This window comes from Perca fluviatilis, chromosome 5, assembly GCF_010015445.1.
Source record: "Perca fluviatilis chromosome 5, GENO_Pfluv_1.0, whole genome shotgun sequence".
Taxonomy (NCBI): domain Eukaryota; kingdom Metazoa; phylum Chordata; class Actinopteri; order Perciformes; family Percidae; genus Perca; species Perca fluviatilis.
In genome coordinates, this window is record NC_053116.1 from 39460836 (window position 1) to 39483335 (window position 22500).

Consider the following 22500-nt stretch of genomic DNA (forward strand, 5'->3'; position numbering starts at 1 on the left):
GAGGAAGTGGACATGGATCTGGTGAGCAGAACAAGTTGTTGTTTGGCAGAACTTTCAGTCAAAAGAAGACCATTCAAGTCCAGCTACATGTTCAATCTGTTCAATGCTGATTGGTCTGGTGGTGGCGAGGACCCGAAACTATACACAACATGGCCGCTGTTACAACATCTGGTCTGAAACATCTGAAAGAATACGAGTTGTGCACGAAGGAATCTCCAGACAGCAGCCAGAATGCAGCAACTTCAGCTACGGCAAAGGAAGGAGAGTCCCTGCTAAAAACTGGTGTTAACCAGACGACCATTACCGGCTTTGCCCTCCACCGAACAAACAAACAGTGGGCCTCAGATCACCTACGAGCCAAAGCCATTCATGCAGCAATTGGGGAAATGATAGCCACTGACTTGAGCAGCAACTTCAGGTAAATAAAATGAAAAATACACAGCTGTGGACGTTGTTTACTTCATTCATGTGTTTAGTGTGTTCATGGACTGAGGATGGGAGGAGGATTCAGCACCATCTCAACCAGGGAGTTCAGGATTCAGCCCAACCCCAAAAATCTGGATTCGGTGCATCCCTAATTTCAAGTTACAGACATTAACTGGTAGCCCAACCTGATTATACCAGAGTTACTGCAACGATGCTAGAAAAATGTAACAAGTAAAAAAAACATTAGTTGACCCAAAAGAAATCTGCAGATTTTGTAAGTTTTCAGCGGTTATACAGAACGAAAATCGGCAAAATGTAGCGGACAATTTGACGTTTTATTTAAATTTTTTTAATTTGTTTGAAATCTGGGGAAAAATCTGCACAATTCTGCGTCCGTATGTGCCGCGCGGCGCTGCTGAAACGTAAAGAAAATGTATTTAAAGAAATGTTAAAAACCTACGTGGACTGAAAACGTCCCCGCTGAGCAGAAACAGAAAGTAGTTTTTGTGTGTTTTTCAAAAAGATCAAATCCATCGTTGAGCTTTTAATTTAGACCCAAAACTGACCTCTGAACAATAAATATGATGCAGTTGTGCGAAGTGAAAATGTTCTACCACAGAAAAAACTAAGTGTAAAGAGGAGACGAGGCGCGCGTTGCCTTGTTTAAAACCATCGTTCATACAGAGAGAATGAGAGCGAGTCACACTGGGCTCCAGTAGGCGGTCTGAACATTGTTGGACGCCGGAACGAGATATCGCGGTTCGGATAGAAACGATTCCCGAGGAACGATGGGTCAAAGTCTTTTAGATTTCCCCCGGGAAGCCAACTCCCCTCCCCAGGCTTGAAATCATTATTTAAAGCAATATTTAACAGGAATATTGACCCTGTTCTGTTTTGCCTGTTTCATAAAGTATATATTTTCCAATTCTGTGTTACATCTTCTAAGCCAACTTCATTCCAACTTATCAACGCTAGTTTTACACTTACAGTACAGGCCAAAAGTTTGGACACACCTTCTCATTCAATGTGTTTCCTTTTTATTTTCATGACTATTTACATTGTAGATTCTCACTGAAGGCATCAAAACTATGAATGAACACATATGGAATTATGTTCTTAACAACAAAGTGTGAAATAACTGAAAACATGTCTTATATTTTAGATTCTTCAAAGTAGCCACCCTTTGCTTTTTTATTAATAAGGGAAATAATTCCACTAATTAACCCTGACAAAGCACACCTGTGAAGGTAAAACCATTTCAGGTGACTACCTCATGAAGCTCATTGAGAGAACACCAAGGGTTTGCAGAGTTATCAAAAAAAACAAAGGGTGGCTACTTTGAGGAATCTAAAATATAAGACATGTTTTCAGTTATTTCACACTTTTTTGTTAAGTACATAATTCCATATGTGTTCATTCATAGTTTTGATGCCTTCAGTGAGAATCTACAATGTAAATAGTCATGAAAATAAAGAAACACACTGAATGAGAAGGTGTGTCCAAACTTTTGGCCTGTACTGTATGTTTGGAATTTGTGGTCAATAAACCTCATTCATATTAAAATTAACCCTAATTTTGAGTAAAAAAAATAATAATTTGATAGATTTTTGAGTTGATAGATAATTACAGCCTGTTTCATTTCACGTATGGAACCATCCATGTTATTTTTGGGCAATCTGGTTGAAAGAAACACATATTTTTGATACAGATCTTTGAAAACAGGTCAGATTTGACCCGAGGACCACACAAGGGTTAGGGATACTTCTTAAAGCTATAGTGCGTAGTTTCTGTCTCTCCCACGAGGAATTCTAAGTAATGACAACAACGCTGTCGGCGCGTCCACATGATTCAAGTCTCCTGTGATCACGCACCACCCCCCCTCCCCCCTCCTTCACGCAGTTGCTAGTAGCCAAGGAGGACATGGAGGATTAAAAACACATGATGGACTCTTCAGAAGAGGTCATATCTCTAACTGTTCAGATGCACCAATCAGGGCCAGAGGGGGTGTCTAATTGCGTGTCATCACTGCTCATGCACACGCATTCATTCTCCCTTGTGGGGGGAGGGGCTTAGGAGACCGTTTTGGGCTTTAGCAGAAAGGGGGGGAGGGACTGAGAAGTTGTCAATGTTCAAATTCTTTGGCTAAGTCCTGGATCTTCACCACCCTACCTATACAAAACCTTTAATCAGCTTTGCAGCAACTTATTTGGCAACGGCTTGAATGTAACGGACGTTCATAAATATTAAAAAGTTACGCGCTAAAGCTTGAAGTTACTTTACTGCTGCATCGATCCGTCAAAGAATCCCATTCTCGAGTTTTAATGTGAAGTTTTTGTAGAGTTGAGACTACTGGCCGGCAGTGTGAAATCGCCCTCATTCTTTCTTTAGGATGTACAGAAGCTTATCGTAAACATTGCAACACATTGTACAGTAACACATGCAACATTTTAACCCCCATTCGAACGCCACCCGTACCCCCAACCGGGCCGCCCCCAACCGGGCCGCCCCAACCGGGCTGCCCCTCGATCCTCCATCTGATGCAACGCACTCCGGTTCAAACAAACGTCCAGTTTGGCAGAACAACAAGTACCAAAAAGTCCTGTATGTTCTCCCACCGTTGACATACAGAACAGATACTTGCTGAGTCCGGTTCAGTCCGGTTCAGTCCGGTTCAGTCCGGTGTGAGGACGGACTTGGTTCGGTCTCAGCCCGTCTCCTGGCTCTCTCTCTCTCTCTCTCTCCAGACTCTGATGTAGAATAATGTTCAGCTTTATACAAGTTCAGCTCCGTAAAATCCATTCTGTCAAATCCACAAAGTTCCTATAACATGTTTAACATTTCGTTTTTTTTTCATGTATTTTTTTTTGCATCCTTTTTTAAACTTTTATACTTTATCATCATCATCGTCATTAATTAATTATTATTATTATTATTATAATCGTTCTTTTTTTTTTTCGTTTTCGTTTACAATTATGGCCACAAGTCTTAAAAGTCTTCTTCTCGAGTTACAGGTTTGTTTTTAGATCTGGGGGTTTTGGTCCGAGTCCGGTCCAGTTCTGACGCGATCCGGTCCGGTCTTTACATGGCACTGGGCTTGTAGCTTCTGCACAGTATTTTTTTCCTCCTGGGCACATGGGGGAGGGGGGGTGTTTGCACGGTGCTGTGAAAGCATGGCTGTATGTGGGTGAATGTGCAACGTCGAATATGCACCAACTGGCGTCAAAGTTTACCAACTGGTGCTGAGTCCAGAACCCCAGTTTTCCAGGTCGTTCTGGTCCTGAAAAACAGCCAGTCAGCCAGCCAGTCCACTCTAAAATTAGCGAGTCAACCTGCTTCATTTACAGACCTCTGCCTGTGTGCCTGCGCTGGAATGTATTCATAATGTAATTCTGGATTGATTTCTGTTGAACTATTTCACGATTCTGGCGAATTCCACAGTCTCGATTGGTCGGGCAGTAAGTTACTAAAGAGGTTTTCCTGGCCAATAGGATGGCCAGAGGACAGCGTGGCTGACCAATGATGGAGGAGGGGTGGGGTGGGGGGGGAGGGGTGGGGCAAGGGAAGGAATTAAAAAAAGGGGGGGAAACTGAAAGAGGAAACTTAGTTGGAAAGGATGGAAAAGGGAGAAGGGGAAGATAGGAGATGAAATGGAACAAAGCAAATTCTGAGGAGTTTCTGGGGATAAAAGAAGGAGAGGATTTAGGGTTTATGGACACAGGTACCGGTCGGTCGGTAGGCATCGGGCTCAGTGTGCTGTGGTACAGAGTGATTGTCCAGAGAGAAACATCGAGTGGTTATACAGCAACTTAGAAACTTCTAGATCCTGACGAGGCTTGGCCGAAAACAGTCCCGGGTCAAGTCAAATATGTCTCGGCTCTTGGGAGTCCTTTTTATTTTCCTAAAAATCTCCAAAGATGAACTCCCGTTGGTTTCCACTTGGATTCCACATCTTTTTTCGAGACTAAGCTGTGATTTCACGGTTAGGTCAAGCCATCGGTTTACATGCTTTCCTTCTCCTTTTCCGTTAAAGCTTGGAACAACCTCTTGAGTCTGACTTTGACGTTTCCTTCCTTAAAGCTTGACCTGAACAGTGAATATGGATCCTTCCACGCAAGGCTAAGGATTCACGGTGAGGACAACTGGCCCAAAGGAATGACATCAGGAAAAGAGGCTTGGGAACGTCTGCAGAAAAGCCTCGACTCAACATTTAGATATTGTGATATATCGATTCGTCTCGACTACGAAAAAGGCTCTGAAGGTAAGATCAAACCTGTTGCGATTTTACTTTGTCCCTCTCTCATCGTAAGCTTAAGTTTCTTGATCCTTATAACCAGACCGAGCCTTTCGAAGTAAAGTCCGTAGAGCTTTTGACGGAAACTTGACTCAGCCTTTTTGCTCTTCAACCTAGCATCTAGAAAGTTCCCAACCAGGCTGTGAATCCTGAAGTCCTCATGTCGTTTCCAGGTCTTTCCACAGCCACGCGCCCTCACCCTTTTGCTTTGATCCCTGCTGACACCTGCAGTGAATTTAAATCCAAAATCCAAACCGACAGATGCATCTAGAAGGTTTTTTGTTGTTTTATTTTTGTCCCAAAATGACTTCGTTCATTCCACGTTGAAGTCACGTTGTTGTTGTTGTTGTTGTTGTTGTTGTGAATGTATCCAAATCGGTTTGGAAACTGATTTTCTGTCCCCAAAACCAACCAAACGGAGGTAGTTGGGGTCCCAGCCGTCCAGGTAATCAGTCTTCAAATCAATCAATCAATTAATCAATCAATGAATACATTGGATGGATTCATTGCAAATTGCCTTAAAGGGCCAGAGCTGTGGCTGTCAGTTCGGTCCAACGCTGAGCAGTTCTGCTGACTGTTTACACAGTTCAGAAAAACAAAATGCCTTCACTTCCCCCCTCCCCCATTCTTCTTCCCCTTCCACCCCCCTCCCCCCCATCCATCCATCCATCCATCCATCTATCAGTCCATCCGTCCCTCCCCTCCTCTCAGCTGCTCCCAGACATCAGGTTGATGGCTTGCTCCAGTTTGTGCCTCAGCTTGTGTTTGCGACAGTACCCGTCCCGGTCCAACGCCGTCAGGATCTGCAGAGACGGAGGAAAGACATGAGAAATCAGATCAGATCATACAGACACAGAAAATTAGGATTTCAGTCTCTAACCCTACAGTCACATTAGCTACAAAAGACAATGTCTTACAGGGAGGTGTGTTCAGGTGCATTCTGGGCGTGCTGGTCTTACAGGGAGGTGTGTTCAGGTGCATTCTGGGCGTGCTGGTCTTACAGGGAGGTGTGTTCAGGTGCATTCTGGGCGTGCTGGTCTTACAGGGAGGTGTGTTCAGGTGCATTCTGGGCGTGCTGGTCTTACAGGGAGGTGTGTTCAGGTGCATTGCTATCTTGAGGCAGCGGGAAGTGCTCGCGTATGGAGTTAGAATCATGCCAAAACCTCACACACACACACACAAAACGTGTTTTACTCACGCCCAACGATTCACAAACAAACTCAGTGTGGTTTGCAAATACAAAACATCATTCACAAACTAATGCATTTTGTTCTGCAAATAACAAACCTACCTATCAAACAAATACAGTATGTTTTACACATACAAAGAAACGTATTTCTTCAATGACAAAAAAAATCCTTCAAGTACAAAAAAAAATCCTACAAGTACAAAAAAAAAAAATCCTTCAAGTACAAAACAAATTCTACAAGTACGAAAAACTGTCACGTGACTTTTGGCACTAATTTTCCGCCTTGCTGATCCACACACAAATGCAGGTAAATTTTCTAACAAATGTCCTGTAATTTGCACTCCACAACAGCAGGTGGCGCTGTTAAGTCAATTTAAGCCTTCCAGGACCATAGATATAAACACGCTGATTTTTTTAAACGTTATTACGGTGCATAACTTCCTGGAACAAAGCTGAGCAACGTGTTGTTGCTGGTGACAAAACCACTGATTATATAGATGTATATTGAAGCGATACTGGCGTTAAAGACGCGCTGATCGTTGTCTGATTCTCTGAAATGAATGCCAGCATTGCATTGTGGGAAATCGGCTTTGCATGCGCCCAACTCTGATCATATCTGTTCTGTCTTACAGCATACTGTAATATTTCACCAGTAATAAGACCAAAATAATATTATTAAAATAAAGAAATGCATACTGGTGAAATATTACAGTATGCAAAGCCGATTTCCCACAATGCAATGCTGGCATTCATTTCAGAGAATCAGACAACGATCAGCGGGTCTTTAACGCCAGTATCGCTTCAATATACATATATGCGGGCTTAAATTGACTTAACAGCGCCACCTGCTGTTGTGGAGTGCAAATTACAGGACATTTGTTAGAAAATGTACCTGCATTTGTGTGTGGATCAGCAAGGCGGAAAATTATGCCAAAAGTCACGTGATAGTTTTTCGTACTTGCAGAATTTATTTTGTACTTGAAGAAATACGTTTCTTTGTATGTGTAAAACAGACTGTATTTGTTTGATAGTTAGGTTTGTTATTTGCAGAACAAAATGCATTAGTTTGTGAATGATGTTTTGTATTTGCAAACCACACTGAGTTTGTTTGTGAATCGGAGGCGTAAAACACGTTTGTGTGTGTGTGTGTGTGTGTGTGTGTGTGTGTGTGTGTGTGTGAGGTTTTGGCATGATTCTAACTCCACAATCGCGGCATTGACCAACAAAAACCTGGTCTAAAGTCAATAACGCAGCATTTCATTGTTATTTTAACAGAGCATTAGTAAAATGCTCCTAGGCTCGTGCACAGCTCGCGCACACTATGCTTGTTACACACACAGGGACACACAACAGCACACACACACACACACACACACACACACACAGGGACACAACAGCGCACACACACACACACACACACACACACACACACACACATGCAGAAGATTTCAAATAAAAATATTAGGGTGTAAATCCTCCATCATAACAGCAATGCTCCAAGGTCCAAACGCGCCTGGCTTTTAAAGGGAATGGGAGCTGCTCTCTGATTGGTTGATTGCATGTTACGCCCAAAACACACCTCTGATTAATGAAGACACTAAGGACAACCCTTTAGGACCAGGCGCCCGGCACACAGACACTTTTTACTGCCGTCAAACTAGCAAAAGTGGATTTGGACACGCCCTAAACACACCTGCACCAGGCGCTCCACACCGTGCGCTCAGATGGTTAAAATAGGACCCCTTGTGTGTAATTATAGAGTGTGGTCTAGACCTGCTCTATCTGTAAAGTTAACTCCTGTTGTGATTCAACACTATAATTAAAAACCACGCCCCCCCCCCTCACCTCTTCCTTGTACTTGTTGATGTAGAAGTAGAGCTCACTGAGCGCGCTCAGTGTGTTGAACTCGGTGCCGTGCAGACGCGACTGCTCTACCAGGTAGGCGTCCATGTCCTGATCGCTGATGCTCGGCAGCTTCGCAATATCCCTGTAGTATCTGCCGGAAAAACACACACAAACACACATTGTACGACTTTAAACTTTACTAATTGTGTCAACAAGCCAATGTGTTGTTAATTTACCCAGATAATAACATCAGTCTCCAGCACTAATTGTCATTTTTTTGTACCTTGGCCTGAAGGTCAACACTCATTTATATGATTTATGTCACATTACGTTAAGAGTTAACCGTTAAATGAATAAGGTAACTGTCTCTTGTTGATAGCGTATATTAATAACATTAAATATAACTTTATAGTGATTTAGTTTTATACAATTTTAACTAGCTTTAGGTTATTCTAACTTTAGATTCCAGTGAGTTCTGTGTGAGAGGTTAAAGACTAACCTAAGCTACTGGTGTGTTAAGTAGTTACATTAACTAGTTAGCATGTTAGCTACCTTTCCATCCACTACTTACGTTGTGTATTACAGTATATTAGCTGGTTAGCATGTTAGCTACCTTTCTATGTAGCTCTTAAAACCTTCATATTAGTTAGCAGGCTAGCTAAGAAGTTAGCTACCAAGTTTTTACATTGTGTATTACAGAATATTAGCTCATTAGCATTTTAGCTACCTCTCCACCCAGTTTTACATTGTGTATTACAGCATATTAGCTCATTAGCATGTTAGCTACCTCTACACCCAGTTTTACGTTGTGTATTACAGCATATTAGCTCATTAGCATGTTAGCTACCTCTACACCCAGTTTTACGTTGTGTTTTACAGTATATTAGCTGGTTAGTATGTTAGCTACCTCTATACCCAGTTTTACGTTGTGTATTACAGTATATTAGCTGGTTAGTATGTTAGCTACCTCTATACCCAGTTTTACGTTGTGTATTACAGTATATTAGCCGGGTAGCATGTTAGCTACCTCTCCACCCCGTTTTACGTTGTGTATTACAGTATATTAGCTCATTAGCATGTTAGCTACCTCTACACCCAGTTTTACGTTGTGTATTACAGTATATTAGCTCATTAGCATGTTAGCTACCTCTACACCCAGTTTTACGTTGTGTATTACAGTATATTAGCCGGGTAGCATGTTAGCTACCTCTCCACCCCGTTTTAAGTTGTGTATTACAGTATATTAGCTCATTAGCATGTTAGCTACCTCTATACCCAGTTTTTATGTTGTGTATTACAGCATATTAGCTCATTAGCATGTTAGCTACCTCTACACCCAGTTTTACGTTGTGTTTTACAGTATATTAGCTGGTTAGTATGTTAGCTACCTCTATACCCAGTTTTACGTTGTGTATTACAGTATATTAGCCGGGTAGCATGTTAGCTACCTCTCCACCCCGTTTTACGTTGTGTATTACAGTATATTAGCTCATTAGCATGTTAGCGCTCTACACCCAGTTTTTTGCGGTGTATTACAGTATATTAGCTCATTAGCATGTTAGCTACCTCTACACCCAGTTTTACGTTGTGTATTACAGTATATTAGCCGGGTAGCATGTTAGCTACCTCTCCACCCCGTTTTAAGTTGTGTATTACAGTATATTAGCTCATTAGCATGTTAGCTACCTCTATACCCAGTTTTTATGTTGTGTATTACAGTATATTAGCCGGTTAGCATGTTAGCTACCTCTATACCCAGTTTTTATGTTGTGTATTACAGTATATTAGCTCATTAGCATGTTAGCTACCTCTATACCCAGTTTTACGTTGTGTATTACAGTATATTAGCCGGGTAGCATGTTAGCTACCTCTCCACCCCGTTTTACGTTGTGTATTACAGTATATTAGCTCATTAGCATGTTAGCTACCTCTATACCCAGTTTTACATTTTGTATTACAGTATATTAGCCGGTTAGCATGTTAGCTACCTCTCCACCCCGTTTTAAGTTGTGTATTACAGTATATTAGCTCATTAGCATGTTAGCTACCTCTATACCCAGATTTACATTTTGTATTACAGTATATTAGCCGGTTAGCATGTTAGCTACCTCTCCACCCCGTTTTAAGTTGTGTATTACAGTATATTAGCCGGTTAGCATGTTATCTACCTCTCCACCCAGTTTTTATGTTGTGTATTACAGTATATTAGCCGGTTAGCATGTTATCTACCTCTCCACCCAGTTTTTATGTTGTGTATTACAGTATATTAGCCGGTTAGCATGTTATCTACCTCTCCACCCAGTTTTTATGTTGTGTATTACAGTATATTAGCCGGTTAGCATGTTAGCTACCTCTCCACCCAGTTTTACGTTGTGTATTGCTGTATATTAGCCGGTTAGCAACCTCTCAATCTAGTTTTACGTTGTGTATTACAGTATATTAGCCGGTTAGCATGTTATCTACCTCTCCACCCAGCTCTTGTAGTTGGGGATGTCTTTAGCGTAGAGCAGCTTGTTGGACGGAGAGTCTTTGCCGAGCCGGTGTTCGGACGTGGAGCAGGAGTCCATGAAGGTCTGGGCGACCACCGACAGACAGGCGTCGGTGATGCTGCTCTTGTGGATGTCGAACACAAACTGAGGATTCTTTATGACGTTCACCCAGAACCTGAGAGGAAGACTGCGGACACACCGAGAGAGGAAACAGTCGTTAAATCTTTAAAAAGGTACAGTAATCAGAATCAGAATCAGCTTTATTTGCCAGGTATGAGGACACATACAAGGAATTTTACTTTGGATTATACAATGCTCACAATGTGCTTACTCATACAAAATTAAACAACAAAAACCAATATATACACACTATAAACAGAAACCATATAGACAGGTTGAGGCAATAGTGCAATGAAGAGTGCAAAGTGTGCAGGAGTAATTATTTTTATGATAAATTATTATTATTTTAATTATAGAGCATATAGTGCAAAGGATGCTGGAATAAATAAGTATTATGTTATTATATAAGTATAATATTACAATATGAACAGTATGAACAGCTCTGAAATAGAGAATGATGAATAAATAAGAAGTGGAACCAGTAAACCGGTGCTGATTAGAGACAGTGTTGCTGGGTTATTGCACAGGAATTGAACCTGACACTGTGAGTCAGAAGTCAGCTGTTCATCAGAGTGAGTAAGCAATGTTAAAGCTATGGTGCGTAGTTTCTGTCTCCCCCAGGAGGAATTCTAAGTAATGACAACAAAACTGTCTGCATGTCCACATGATACAAGCCTTCTGTGATCACGCACCCCCAAACCCCCTCCTACACGCAGTTGCTAGTAGCCAAGGAGGACACGTAGGATTAAAAACACATGATGGACTCTTCAGAAGAGGTCATTATCTTCACTCGAGCTTCAGATGCCACAATCTTCTGAACACAGCCATACTGAGAGATACACAGAGAGTTGTGTGGAGCTGATAGTCTTAATTAGCTTTGTAGCAACTCATTTGGTAACGGCTTGAATGTAACGGACGTTCATAAATATCAAGAAGTTACGAACTAAAGCCTTAATATAATTTCTACTTTTTATCAAATTCAGCAAATATCTTAAGGTCACCTAGCTTTATATTTTCTGTGTGCGCTGTAAAAAAACAATCCGGTGTAAATACACAGCTCTGGCTGAGTTAAAGGTCCCATGACATGGTGCTCTTTGGATGCTTTTATATAGACCTTAGTGGTCCCCTAATACTGTATCTGAAGTCTCTTTTATATAGGCCTTAGTGGTCCCTTAATAATGTATCTGAAGTCTCTTTTATATAGACCTTAGTGGTCCCCTAATACTGTATCTGAAGTCTCTTTTATATAGGCCTTAGTGGTCCCTTAATAATGTATCTGAAGTCTCTTTTATATAGACCTTAGTGGTCCCCTAATACTGTATCTGAAGTCTCTTTTATATAGACCTTAGTGGTCCCCTAATACTGTATCTGAAGTCTCTTTTATATAGGCCTTAGTGGTCCCCTAATGCTGTATCTGAAGTCTCTTTTATATAGACCTTAGTGGTCCCCTAATACTGTATCTGAAGTCTCTTTTATATAGACCTTAGTGGTCCCCTAATACTGTATCTGAAGTCTCTTTTATATAGGCCTTAGTGGTCCCCTAATGCTGTATCTGAAGTCTCTTTTATATAGGCCTTAGTGGTCCCCTAATACTGTATCTGAAGTCTCTTTTATATAGGCCTTAGTGGTCCCCTAATACTGTATCTGAAGTCTCTTTTATATAGACCTTAGTGGTCCCCTAATACTGTATCTGAAGTCTCTCTCTCATGGGTGGGCCAAATTCTCTGGGCGGGCAAAGCAGAGAAAGGGGAGGTAACCTTGCTCCTTATGACCTCATAAGGAGAAGATTCCTGATTGGTCCATCTGAGCTTTCATTTTCTCAAAGGCAGAGCAGGATACCCAGGGCTCTGTTTACACCTATCACCATTTCTAGCCACTGGGGGACCATAGGCAGGCTGGGGGAACTCATATTAATGTTAAAAAAACTCATAAAGTGACATTTTCATGCCATGGGTCCTTTAATGGTAAACAAACAGAAAGGAGTGCACGAGCCACAAAACACTATTTCAACCAATTGTATTGTATTGGTTTGGCAGTTGAGTTCAAATATAAACGATCTTTGCGCAGCATCGCTTACCGCGCCTTTAAACTTTTGTTTGTGTCTACGTCTCGTGAGAGAAGTCTTTCTACCGTCTCTTGATTATGTTCTCTCACCAGTTGCTCTTCCAGGTGTGTCGGACGTCCGGGTCGCTGATCTGCCGTTTGTCGGCCTGCTCGTCCAGGAAGTCGAACATGTACTTGATAGCCAATGGGAGAGCAGAGCCCCGGTGGGCGGTGCTGAACACCGTCTCAAACAGGTCGTCCACAAACTTCTGCAGCGTCCCCTGGTGGTGGGAGGACCAAAGCATGGGGTTAAATATTTTAAAGTGCCCATATTATGAAAAAAAAACACTTTTTCTGGGATTTGGGGTGTTATTTTGTGTCTCTGGTGCTTCCACACACATACAGACTTTGATAAAAATCCATCCATGGTGTTCTGAGTGAGATCTGGTTTCTGAATGTGTCCTGCCTTCAGTCTCCTGGTGAGCTGGTCAACATCTGCACGGCTTTCTACGGCACTAGCCGAAACGAGCCGCAACCGTTAGCTCGTAGCGTTAGCATGCTACCTCGTTCTCAATAGCAAAGCACTGCTACAACACACACTAGTTCACCATAATCTCCAAAAGAACTACTTCCATGTGCTCCCTGGTTTAGAAGAAGTCTCCCAGCTGATCCTGCCTTGTTACTGACTGAAGTTGGAGAAACAGCCTTTCTTTTACTGTCTATGGAGCTAGCTGACATGAGCTACAATCTGAGCTACTGAGCATGTGTGAGTGCAATCAAAGATAGTACAGAAGAAGAGATGTCTCTGTAGCTAAAACCTGAACAAAAAATAATCTTAAAAAAAATAAACTAAGTAACATTTACTCTGAGCACATTTAACCCTCCTGGTGTCCTCGGGTCAAATTTGACCCATTTTCAAAAAGTTTATATATTACGAAATTTGGGTTTCTTTCAACCAAAATTGTCCAAAAACATAACGTGGATGGTTCCGTACAACCATTACTCTTTACAAGTAAAATAAAAGATCAGTTCACTATTTTCATTGAATTTGGGTGCGTCATTCAATTTTCTAGAGTTTGAAAAATAAATGATCAAAGAACGACAAAAATTGGCAAAAACGTCGACAATAACATAGGAAATTTGTGACTAAAATTCGGAAGAACATCGGGAAAAAAGTGATGACATTTTTTGAAAAAAGTGACAAATGTCACCAAAAAAAGTTTTAATTTGAAATTTTTACCCCCCCAAAAAAATTTAAAATAATTGCATGGTCGATGGGAAGACAACACTAGGATTAAATGAGGTACTTTTTACTTTTACTTGAGTAATCTTACTTGTACTTTAGTAAAAGTTCATCAAAGTAATAGTACTTTCTTGGTTACTTTCTTTATTCCCCAGCGTTTATGTGGGTTTAGTTGTGGTTGTGTTTATCCAAAACTTGAATATGTCTCATTATTATTATTATTATTATTATTATTATTACAGTGTTGAATGAAAAAAATAAAAAAATAAATGAATATTCGAATCCCAAATAGAATTTTGAATACCTACCTAACAAATGAATATCCGTAAAGTCGTAAAGTCTGATATTTGGATCCAGCCCTACTGTTAAGAAGTAGGGTTGGATAACAGTCATATATGTTATATATGTTGTATATACAGTACAGGCCAAAAGTTTGGACACACCTTCTCATTCAATGTGTTTCTTTATTTTCATGACTATTTACATTGTAGATTCTCACTGAAGGCATCAAAACTATGAATGAACACATATGGAATTATGTACTTAACAAAAAAGTGTGAAATAACTGAAAACATGTCTTATATTTTAGATTCTTCAAAGTAGCCACCCTTTGCTTTTTTTATTAATAGGGAAAAACTTCCACTAATGAACCCTGACAAAGCACACCTGTGAAGGTAAAACCATTTCAGGTGACTACCTCATGAAGCTCATTGAGAGAACACCAAGGGTTTGCAGAGTTATCAAAAAAGCAAAGGGTGGCTACTTTGAAGAATCTAAAATATAAGATATGTTTTCAGTTATTCCTACACTTTTTTATTAAGAACATAATTCCATATGTGTTCATTCATAGTTTTGATGCCTTCAGTGAGAATCTACAATGTAAATAGTCATGAAAATAAAGAAACACATTGAATGAGAAGGTGTATCCAAACTTTTGGCCTGTACTGTATATGTTTCAGACGCTCAAAAGGTTTTTGGACCCACAGACCACCCAGTTATAATGTTTTTCCCCCCCATGTTGAAACCAAACCTACGCCCTTGGTCAGAAAATACCGCACACAGCTCGACATGGTTGTGTTTGTTACCTTGGTAGCCAGCAGTCTGGTCAGGTAGATCTCAGAGACCATCTTGCTGCCTCGGTCTCCTTCTCTCTGGTCGCTGTGCTCGTGGTTCTTCACCAGGTGCCACAGTTTAGTCCCTGAAAACACACAACACAGTTGTATACAGAATGTATTAGAGATGGTCGGAGCCCATACCGATACCAGCATCGGTATGGGCTCCGATACTGCCTAAAACGCTGGTATCGGGAGGTACTGGAGTTTATGCACCGATCCGATACCACATAATAAAGCCCTAATGAAAATCTACGTTGAAGTAGTTTATTTATGTTGTTTTTCCGTTATAACTGACTGTCAAACTGGAGAATAAAAGAAAGTTCTGTGGCATTAAAGAGTTTAACCTGAGCCAGACCGACAACAGAGATAGAAATCATATCACATCCATACAGAGATAGTAGTATACAGCTGTTATACATCATATCACATCCATACAGAGATAGTAGTATACAGCTGTTATACATCATATCACATCCATACAGAGATAGTAGTATACAGCTGTTATACATCATATCACATCCATACAGAGATAGTAGTATACAGCTGTTATACATCATATCACATCCATACAGGGATAGTAGTATACAGCTGTTATACATCATATCACATCCATACAGGGATAGTAGTATACAGCTGTTATACATCATATCACATCCATACAGAGATAGTAGTATACAGCTGTTATATATCATATCACATCCATACAGAGATAGTAGTATACAGCTGTTATACATCATATCACATCCATACAGGGATAGTAGTATACAGCTGTTATATATCATATCACATCCATACAGAGATAGTAGTATACAGCTGTTATACATCATATCACATCCATACAGAGATAGTAGTATACAGCTGTTATACATCATATCACATCCATACAGGGATAGTAGTATACAGCTGTTATACATCATACCACATCCATACAGGGATAGTAGTATACAGCTGTTATACATCATATCACATCCATACAGGGATAGTAGTATACAGCTGTTATACATCATATCACATCCATACAGAGATAGTAGTACACAGCTGTTATAACATGATATGACACACTGGTATCGGATCGGTACTCGGTATCAGAAGCAGTATCTGGAAGCAAAAAGAAATGGTATCGGGCCATCTCTAGTATGTATACGGAACTACCACAGACTGTGAAAATAATGGACCAAGCTTCCGGGTCTGAAAAGTTAAGCCAACACTGAAGCTCCTTTACGATGCCAAAGATCGGGATAATGATTGGATGAGTTGTGCAGCACTACCAGACCCTTCACGCTTAAAACCAACGTTCTGCCCTTGAGTAGTACTTCTTGTACTTGTACTACGTCTGCTGCTGCAGTACCTGTCTCCTGGTCCGGGGTGATCATCGGAGCTCTGGATCTCAGACTGTCAGGACTGCTGGACGTTCGAAGTAACGACTCTGAAGACACAGAGACAAAGAGATAAGTTCTCTGATTAGCTAAGAGTTAGTGTGTGTATGTGTGAGTGTACGTGAGTGTGAGTGTGTGTGTATGTGTGTGTGCGCATGCGTGTGTGCGTGCATGTGTGTGTATGCATGCATGTGTGTGTCTATGCATGTGTGTGTGTGTGTGCATGTGTGTGTGTGTGCGTGCGTGCATGTGTGTGTGTGTGCGTGCGTGCGTGAGTGTGTGTGTGTGTGTATGTGTAATTGACATGCGTAGTTCGCAGCATGTGTGTGTATGTACGTATATGTGTGTCTATGCATTTGTGTGTGCATGTGTGTGTAGTTTGCGTCTTGTGTGTGTGTGTGTAAGTGCGTGGAGTGTGTGTGTGTGTGTGCATGTTGTGTGTGTGTGCGTATGTATGTGTGTGTGTGCATGTGTGTGCGTGTGCATGTGTGTGCGTGCGTGCGTGAGGGTGTATGCATGTGTGTGTGCATGTGTTTGCGTGTGTGTGCATGTGTCCGGTGTGTGTGTGTGCATGTGTGTGTGTGGTGCGTGTGTGTGCATGTGTGTGTGTGCATGTGTTTGTGTGTGTGTGCGTGTGTGCATGTGTGTGTGTGTGCATGTGTCTGCATGTTTGTGTGTAAGTGTGTGTGTGTGTGTGCATGTGTTGTGTGTGTGTGTGTGTGTGTGTGTGCATGTGTCTGCGTGTGTGTGTGTGTGTGTGTGTGCAGTGTGTGTGTGTGTGCATGTGTCTGCGTAGGTTGCGTGTGTATGTGTCCGGGTGTGTGTGCGTGTAGGTCTGCGTGTGTGTGTGTGTGTGCATGTGTCTGCGTGTGTGTGCGCGTGTGTGCGTGTGTGCATGTGTTCATGCGTGTGTGTGTGTGTGTGTGTAGTGTGTGTGTGTGTGTGTGTGTGCGTATGTAGTCTGCGCGTGTGTGTGTGTGTGTGTGCGCAGTGTGCGCATGTGTCTGCGTAGTGTGTGTGTGTATGTGTCTGCGTGGTGTGTGTGCATGTGTCTGCGTGTGTGTGTGTGTAAAGCGTGGTATGTGTCTGCGGTGTGTGTGTGTGCATGTGTCTGCGTGTGTGTGTGTGTGCGTGTGTGTGTGTGTGCATGTGTCTGCGTGTGTGTGCGTGTGTGCAGTACCGTATCTGCTCAGGGATCTGGTGAAGGTGAAGGAGTTGGCGATGTTGTACGCAGAAACCTGCTTCTGGACCAGCGCCACCAGAGAGCCGTCCGTTACCTAGCAACACACAGCAACACATCAGTCAATCAGCCAATCGGCTCCATCGGTCAGCTGACTCATTATCCATTCAGTCAGCTGACTCGGTCGATCCTTTATCTCGCCCGGCATCAGGAACCACTCTCCACACGAGTCACTCAGCGTCTTCATCACTACATCACATCACTCTCTGGCTGTTAACTCCCTCTGATTCCTAGTTTTTAGTTTTTTTTTTCATATCTTTTTGTATATATAAACGTTGTTCCTTTGTTGTTTTATTTTATGTTACATTATTTAATTCTTCCTTTGTTGTTTTATTCTGTTACATTATTTAATTCTTCCTTTGTTGTTTTATTCTATGTTACATTATTTAATTCTTCCTTTGTTGTTTTATTCTGTTACATTATTTAATTCTTCCTTTGTTGTTTTATTCTGTTACATTATTTAATTCTTCCTTTGTTGTTTTATTCTATGTTACATTATTTAATTCTTCCTTTGTTGTTTTATTCTGTTACATTATTTAATTCTTCCTTTGCCCAACTATATTCATGGTACCTCGCACATACGATTATGTATCTTTTAAGGTGCTGACACACCAAGGAGATAATCGGCCGTGGGACAGTCTAGTGAGGTCGGTGACTCGAGTCTGTTCGGTGTGTCCCGTGCCGTCGTCAGTCTGGGGGGGGGCTGTCGGCGTTCATTTTGGCCGACCTGACGTGTTCGGTCGCCGGCAGGGCAGTCGGGACTCACCCGGAAATGACGAGCGGGATGAGGTGACTAGAGTCTCTCAAAATCTGACGAAAATCTTTCAAACTGACCTTTGTTGATCTGAAATGAAGACAGATTCAGACACTGCACGGCCTATTTCTCTCTTCAGATGTTTCCAGTAACATGTCTCGGTGAACTATTTTAGTACAATATGAGATATCGTATTCTGAACGAGCCGCCATGACAGTCTGGCTTTGAATTTCCGGAGAAAACAAACCCCATGTGACGCGTTCGTCCAATCAGCTGCCGGTTTTCATTTCTTGGGCAAAATTACAGATTAGCACCGCCTGCTGTTATAGAGATGTAGTTAGGGATGCACCGAATATTCGGCCACCGAAAATTTTCGGCCGAAATACCTTTATCACCGAAACAATACGGCCGAAAATGTTGTGATGACGCACACAGAAACCGCGACCTGCACGTGTGTCAGTACCCGATCCGTTCCACCTGCAAAGCGTCTCCTAGGCAACGAGGTTGAGACGGACCACGGAGTGAAAACAATGAAAAGTACGCTCTTAGAGTCTGTCAGCACACGTTTCAGTGAGATCTGTTCGGATCCTCAGCACTTCATCGCGACTGTACTTGATCCGCGTTATAAAGACCATTACTTGGATGCGGAAATAAAGCAGGGCGCACGAGAAATGATCCAGGCCAACCGATGGATGCGGAGAACCCGCGTGCGGAGACGGAGACGGACACCAGCGCAGGAGATCAGAGAAAAAGACTTGTCTCGTTGCACCAGATGAGGGGCATGCACCCTCGTTGTCTGATATGTTCAGTGAAATCCTGCAAGAAAGTGCCTCAATTAATAATAATAATAATAATAATAATAATAATAATAACAATAGGTAAGCTATTCTGTTCTTAGGCTACTGTATACTGTATGTGACTATCAGATTGTAGCCATATTTCTGCTAGATATTTTTTTAATTAAACTTTAATATTAATTTATACAATTGCAATGCCTTGATTTTAGTAAAGTTAGTACACAGTCATAGCCATAAATGCAATGGTACTAATAATTGGCTTAATTTCTTTCGGTGTTTCGGTTTCGGTTTTCGGTCTTGGTTTCCTCTTTTTTCGGTTTTCGGTTTCGGCCAAGAATTTTCATTTCGGTGCATCACTAGATGTAGTACGTCTCGTCTTTTCGGAGTGATCTGTGGCACTTTTTGGACCAACACGGGGAGACTGATCACCTCGACTGGCTGTTCTGTCAAAGGTCGGCCGTCGGCTGTGTGTGTAAGCAGCTTAAGGCATACTGTTTCTGCCTTCCCTGTTCTACCTGTAAAGCACTTTGGGTCAACAGTTGTTCGTTTAAATGTGCTATACAAATAAAATGACTTGACTTCATCACTCCGCTATATAGGCCTACTGCTCAGTTGTGGTCTAACTATAAGAAAAAGAGTATGCAGAGGCTCAAGGTAGCATACAATGATGCAATGAGGCTGCTGCTCCGTGTCCCTAGTCATCTGTTCGTGTCCACTAGAGTGCCGACCTGTGAGGCACTCTTAACACGACTGATGTTTAGTTTCCTGTGTCGCCTGGACAAGTCAGAGAACCACATAACTGAAGCTCTAGTCAGCCCTGTGAAAAGCTGTTATAGATACACTTCTAGGTTAAGACAGCATTGGTGCAATAGCCTATATATCCTATAGGTTAATATGCAATTATTATGTATTTTTGTATCTCTTTTTTATACTATGTATATTGTATTATGTGTTATATGGACCTGTGTCTGCAATAAAGTTTATATATATTCATGATTTAAGCTTTTAATCTGCATTTAAATACGCTGTTTGACCGTACTGCTGACTGAGTGAAAGCAGCCGGTCCTTATGGAGAAGATTATATTAATATAATATACATTCTGCGACATTTGTACAGAAAAAGATTTGTACAGAAACAACTTCCCTCCCACTAACGAAGGTCAAAAGACGAAACTAACAAATGTTCACACTTTCAAAACTAATTTAATGGTCTGGAAATGACAACAACTACATATCATATACATTCTTCTAACCTCCATGGTGAAGGTAGTAAATACGGACGCAAAAGAGGAGAGGAAATGAGAGACAAGGAGAGAGGAGACAAGGACACATGCTTCCTGATTGGCTCATCATTCTTATCCAAGTTTAAGCCCAAGAATTAGATTTTTCCGTTATTTGGCAAAAGTTGCAAACAAAAAAGAAGGTAATAAAGAAAGTGAAAGACAGATGGTGAGAAATCTAAAATGAGAAACAGATTAACAGAAAAAAATGAAATATGTGAAGAAGTAAAAGATGAAAAATGGAAATGAGAGAAGACAGAGGGATTAACGGGAGTCAGGATTACGAGAGGAAGAGAAGTCTTTGAAGGTCTCGCCGAATGTGTGTGTGTGTTACCTGTGTGTGTGTGTGTGTTACCTGTGTGTGTGTGTGTGTGTGTGTGTGTGTTACCTGTGTGTGTGTGTTACCTGTGTGTGTGTGTGTGTTACCTGTGTGTGTGTGTGTGTGTTACCTGTGTGTGTGTGTGTGTGTGTGTGTTACCTGTGTGTGTGTGTGTGTTACCTGTGTGTGTGTGTGTGTGTGTGTGTGTGTGTGTGTGTGTGTGTGTGTGTGTACCTGGTAGTGTGTTTGTGTGTGTTACCTGTGTGTGTGTGTGTGTGTGTGTACCTGGTAGTGTGTTTGTGTGTGTTACCTGTGTGTGTGTTTGTGTGTGTTACCTGTGTGTGTGTGTGTTACCTGTGTGTGTGTGTGTGTGTGTGTGTGTGTGTGTTACCTGTGTGTGTGTGTGTTACCTGTGTGTGTGTGTGTTACCTGTGTGTGTGTGTGTGTGTGTGTGTGTGTGTGTGTGTGTGTGTGTGTGTACCTGGTAGTGTGCCAGTGTGTTGAGTCTCTTCCAGTCGCTCTCTATCTTGGTGGTCACGTCTTCGTCCTGCAGGATGATCCTGGTCAGTCGGCCCTGACGCCACTCTGACAACCGAACACACACAAACAGGCGTTAACGTGACGTATCAGATGATTTATTTATCGTCATCGCACAGACTACGAGAACAGAGACAACGAAACGCAGTTTAACATCTAAGGTCTCCAGCACGCTGGCTGCGTGGCGTGAGCGTGGCGTTTCTGCTGCGTGGTGTTTTCTACGTCTTTACCACCAGAAGGTGTCTGACGCGGCGCTGCTGCTGCTGCTACTACTACTGCTGCTACTACTACTGCTGCTACTGCTACTACTGCTGCTACTACTACTGCTGCCGCTACTACTACTGCTGCTACTACTACTGCTGCTGCTACTACTACTGCTACTACTACCGCTACTACTGCTGCTGCTACTACTACTGCTGCTGCTGCTACTACTACTGCTACTACTGCTGCTGCTACTACTACTGCTACTACTACCGCTACTACTACTACTGCTACTACTGCTGCTACTGCTACTACTGCTACTACTGCTACTACTGCTGCTACTACTGCTGCTGCTGCTGCTACTACTACTGCTACTACTGCTACTACTGCTGCTACTACTGCTACTACTACTGCTACTACTGCTACTACCGCTGCTGCTACTACTACCGCTACTACCAGCGCCTGCTACTACCTGCCGCTACTGCTACTACTCACGCCGCTACTACTACTGCTAATACTACTACTGCTACTACTCGCTACTACTACCGCTGCTGCTACTGCTGCTACTACTACCGCTACCACTGCTACTACTACCGCCGCTGCTGCCGCTACTACTCACTGCTGCTGCTACTACTACTACTGCCGCTGCTGCTACTACTACCGCTACCACTGCCGCTGCTACTACTACTGCTACTACCACTCGCTACCACTGCCACTACTACCGCTGCTACCGCTGCCACTACCACCGCCACTACCGCTACTACTCCACTGCCGCCGCTGCTGCTACTCACCACCACTGCCGCCGCTACTACCACTGCTACTACTCACTACCGCCGCTGCCACGCTGCTACTCACCGCTGCCGCTACTACTACTACCCTACCGCTACTCACCGCTACCACTACCCTACCACTGCTACTCACTACGCTGCCGCTGCTGCCACTACTACTCACTGCTACCACTACTACCACGCTACTACCACTGCCGCTGCCACTGCGCTACACTACCACGCTACTACCACTACCGCTGCGCTACGCGCCTACCACTGCCGCGCCACTACCACTAGCTACCACTACTACTACTACCGCTACTACTCACTACCGCGCTGCTACCGACTACCACTAGCCGCGCCCCGCTGCCACTACTACTGCCCTACCACTGCTGCTACTACTACTACTACTACCACTATACTACCACTAGCGCTACTACGCCTGCTGCTGGTCTACTACTTTTACGA

General features: G+C 42.4%; 2 protein-coding genes across 2 annotated transcripts in view; one reads left to right on the forward strand and one right to left on the reverse strand.

Moving 5' to 3' along the window:
* The window catches only part of kcnd1 (potassium voltage-gated channel, Shal-related subfamily, member 1), a 1001373-nt gene that overhangs the window by 43504 nt on the left and 935369 nt on the right, over positions 1–22500 (forward strand). The gene's annotated exons all lie outside the window — the stretch shown is intronic.
* Positions 5391–22500, reverse strand: part of plxna3 (plexin A3) — a gene marked incomplete at its 5' end in the record, with an annotated part of 162252 nt that continues 145142 nt past the window's right edge. Inside the window, 8 exon segments of the mRNA XM_039799446.1 lie at positions 5391–5520; positions 7752–7902; positions 10215–10427; positions 12515–12684; positions 14732–14844; positions 16110–16187; positions 17318–17414; positions 21009–21112. Of these exon segments, the coding sequence (XP_039655380.1) occupies positions 5425–5520; positions 7752–7902; positions 10215–10427; positions 12515–12684; positions 14732–14844; positions 16110–16187; positions 17318–17414; positions 21009–21112 (1022 nt within the window). The 3' untranslated portion in view covers positions 5391–5424.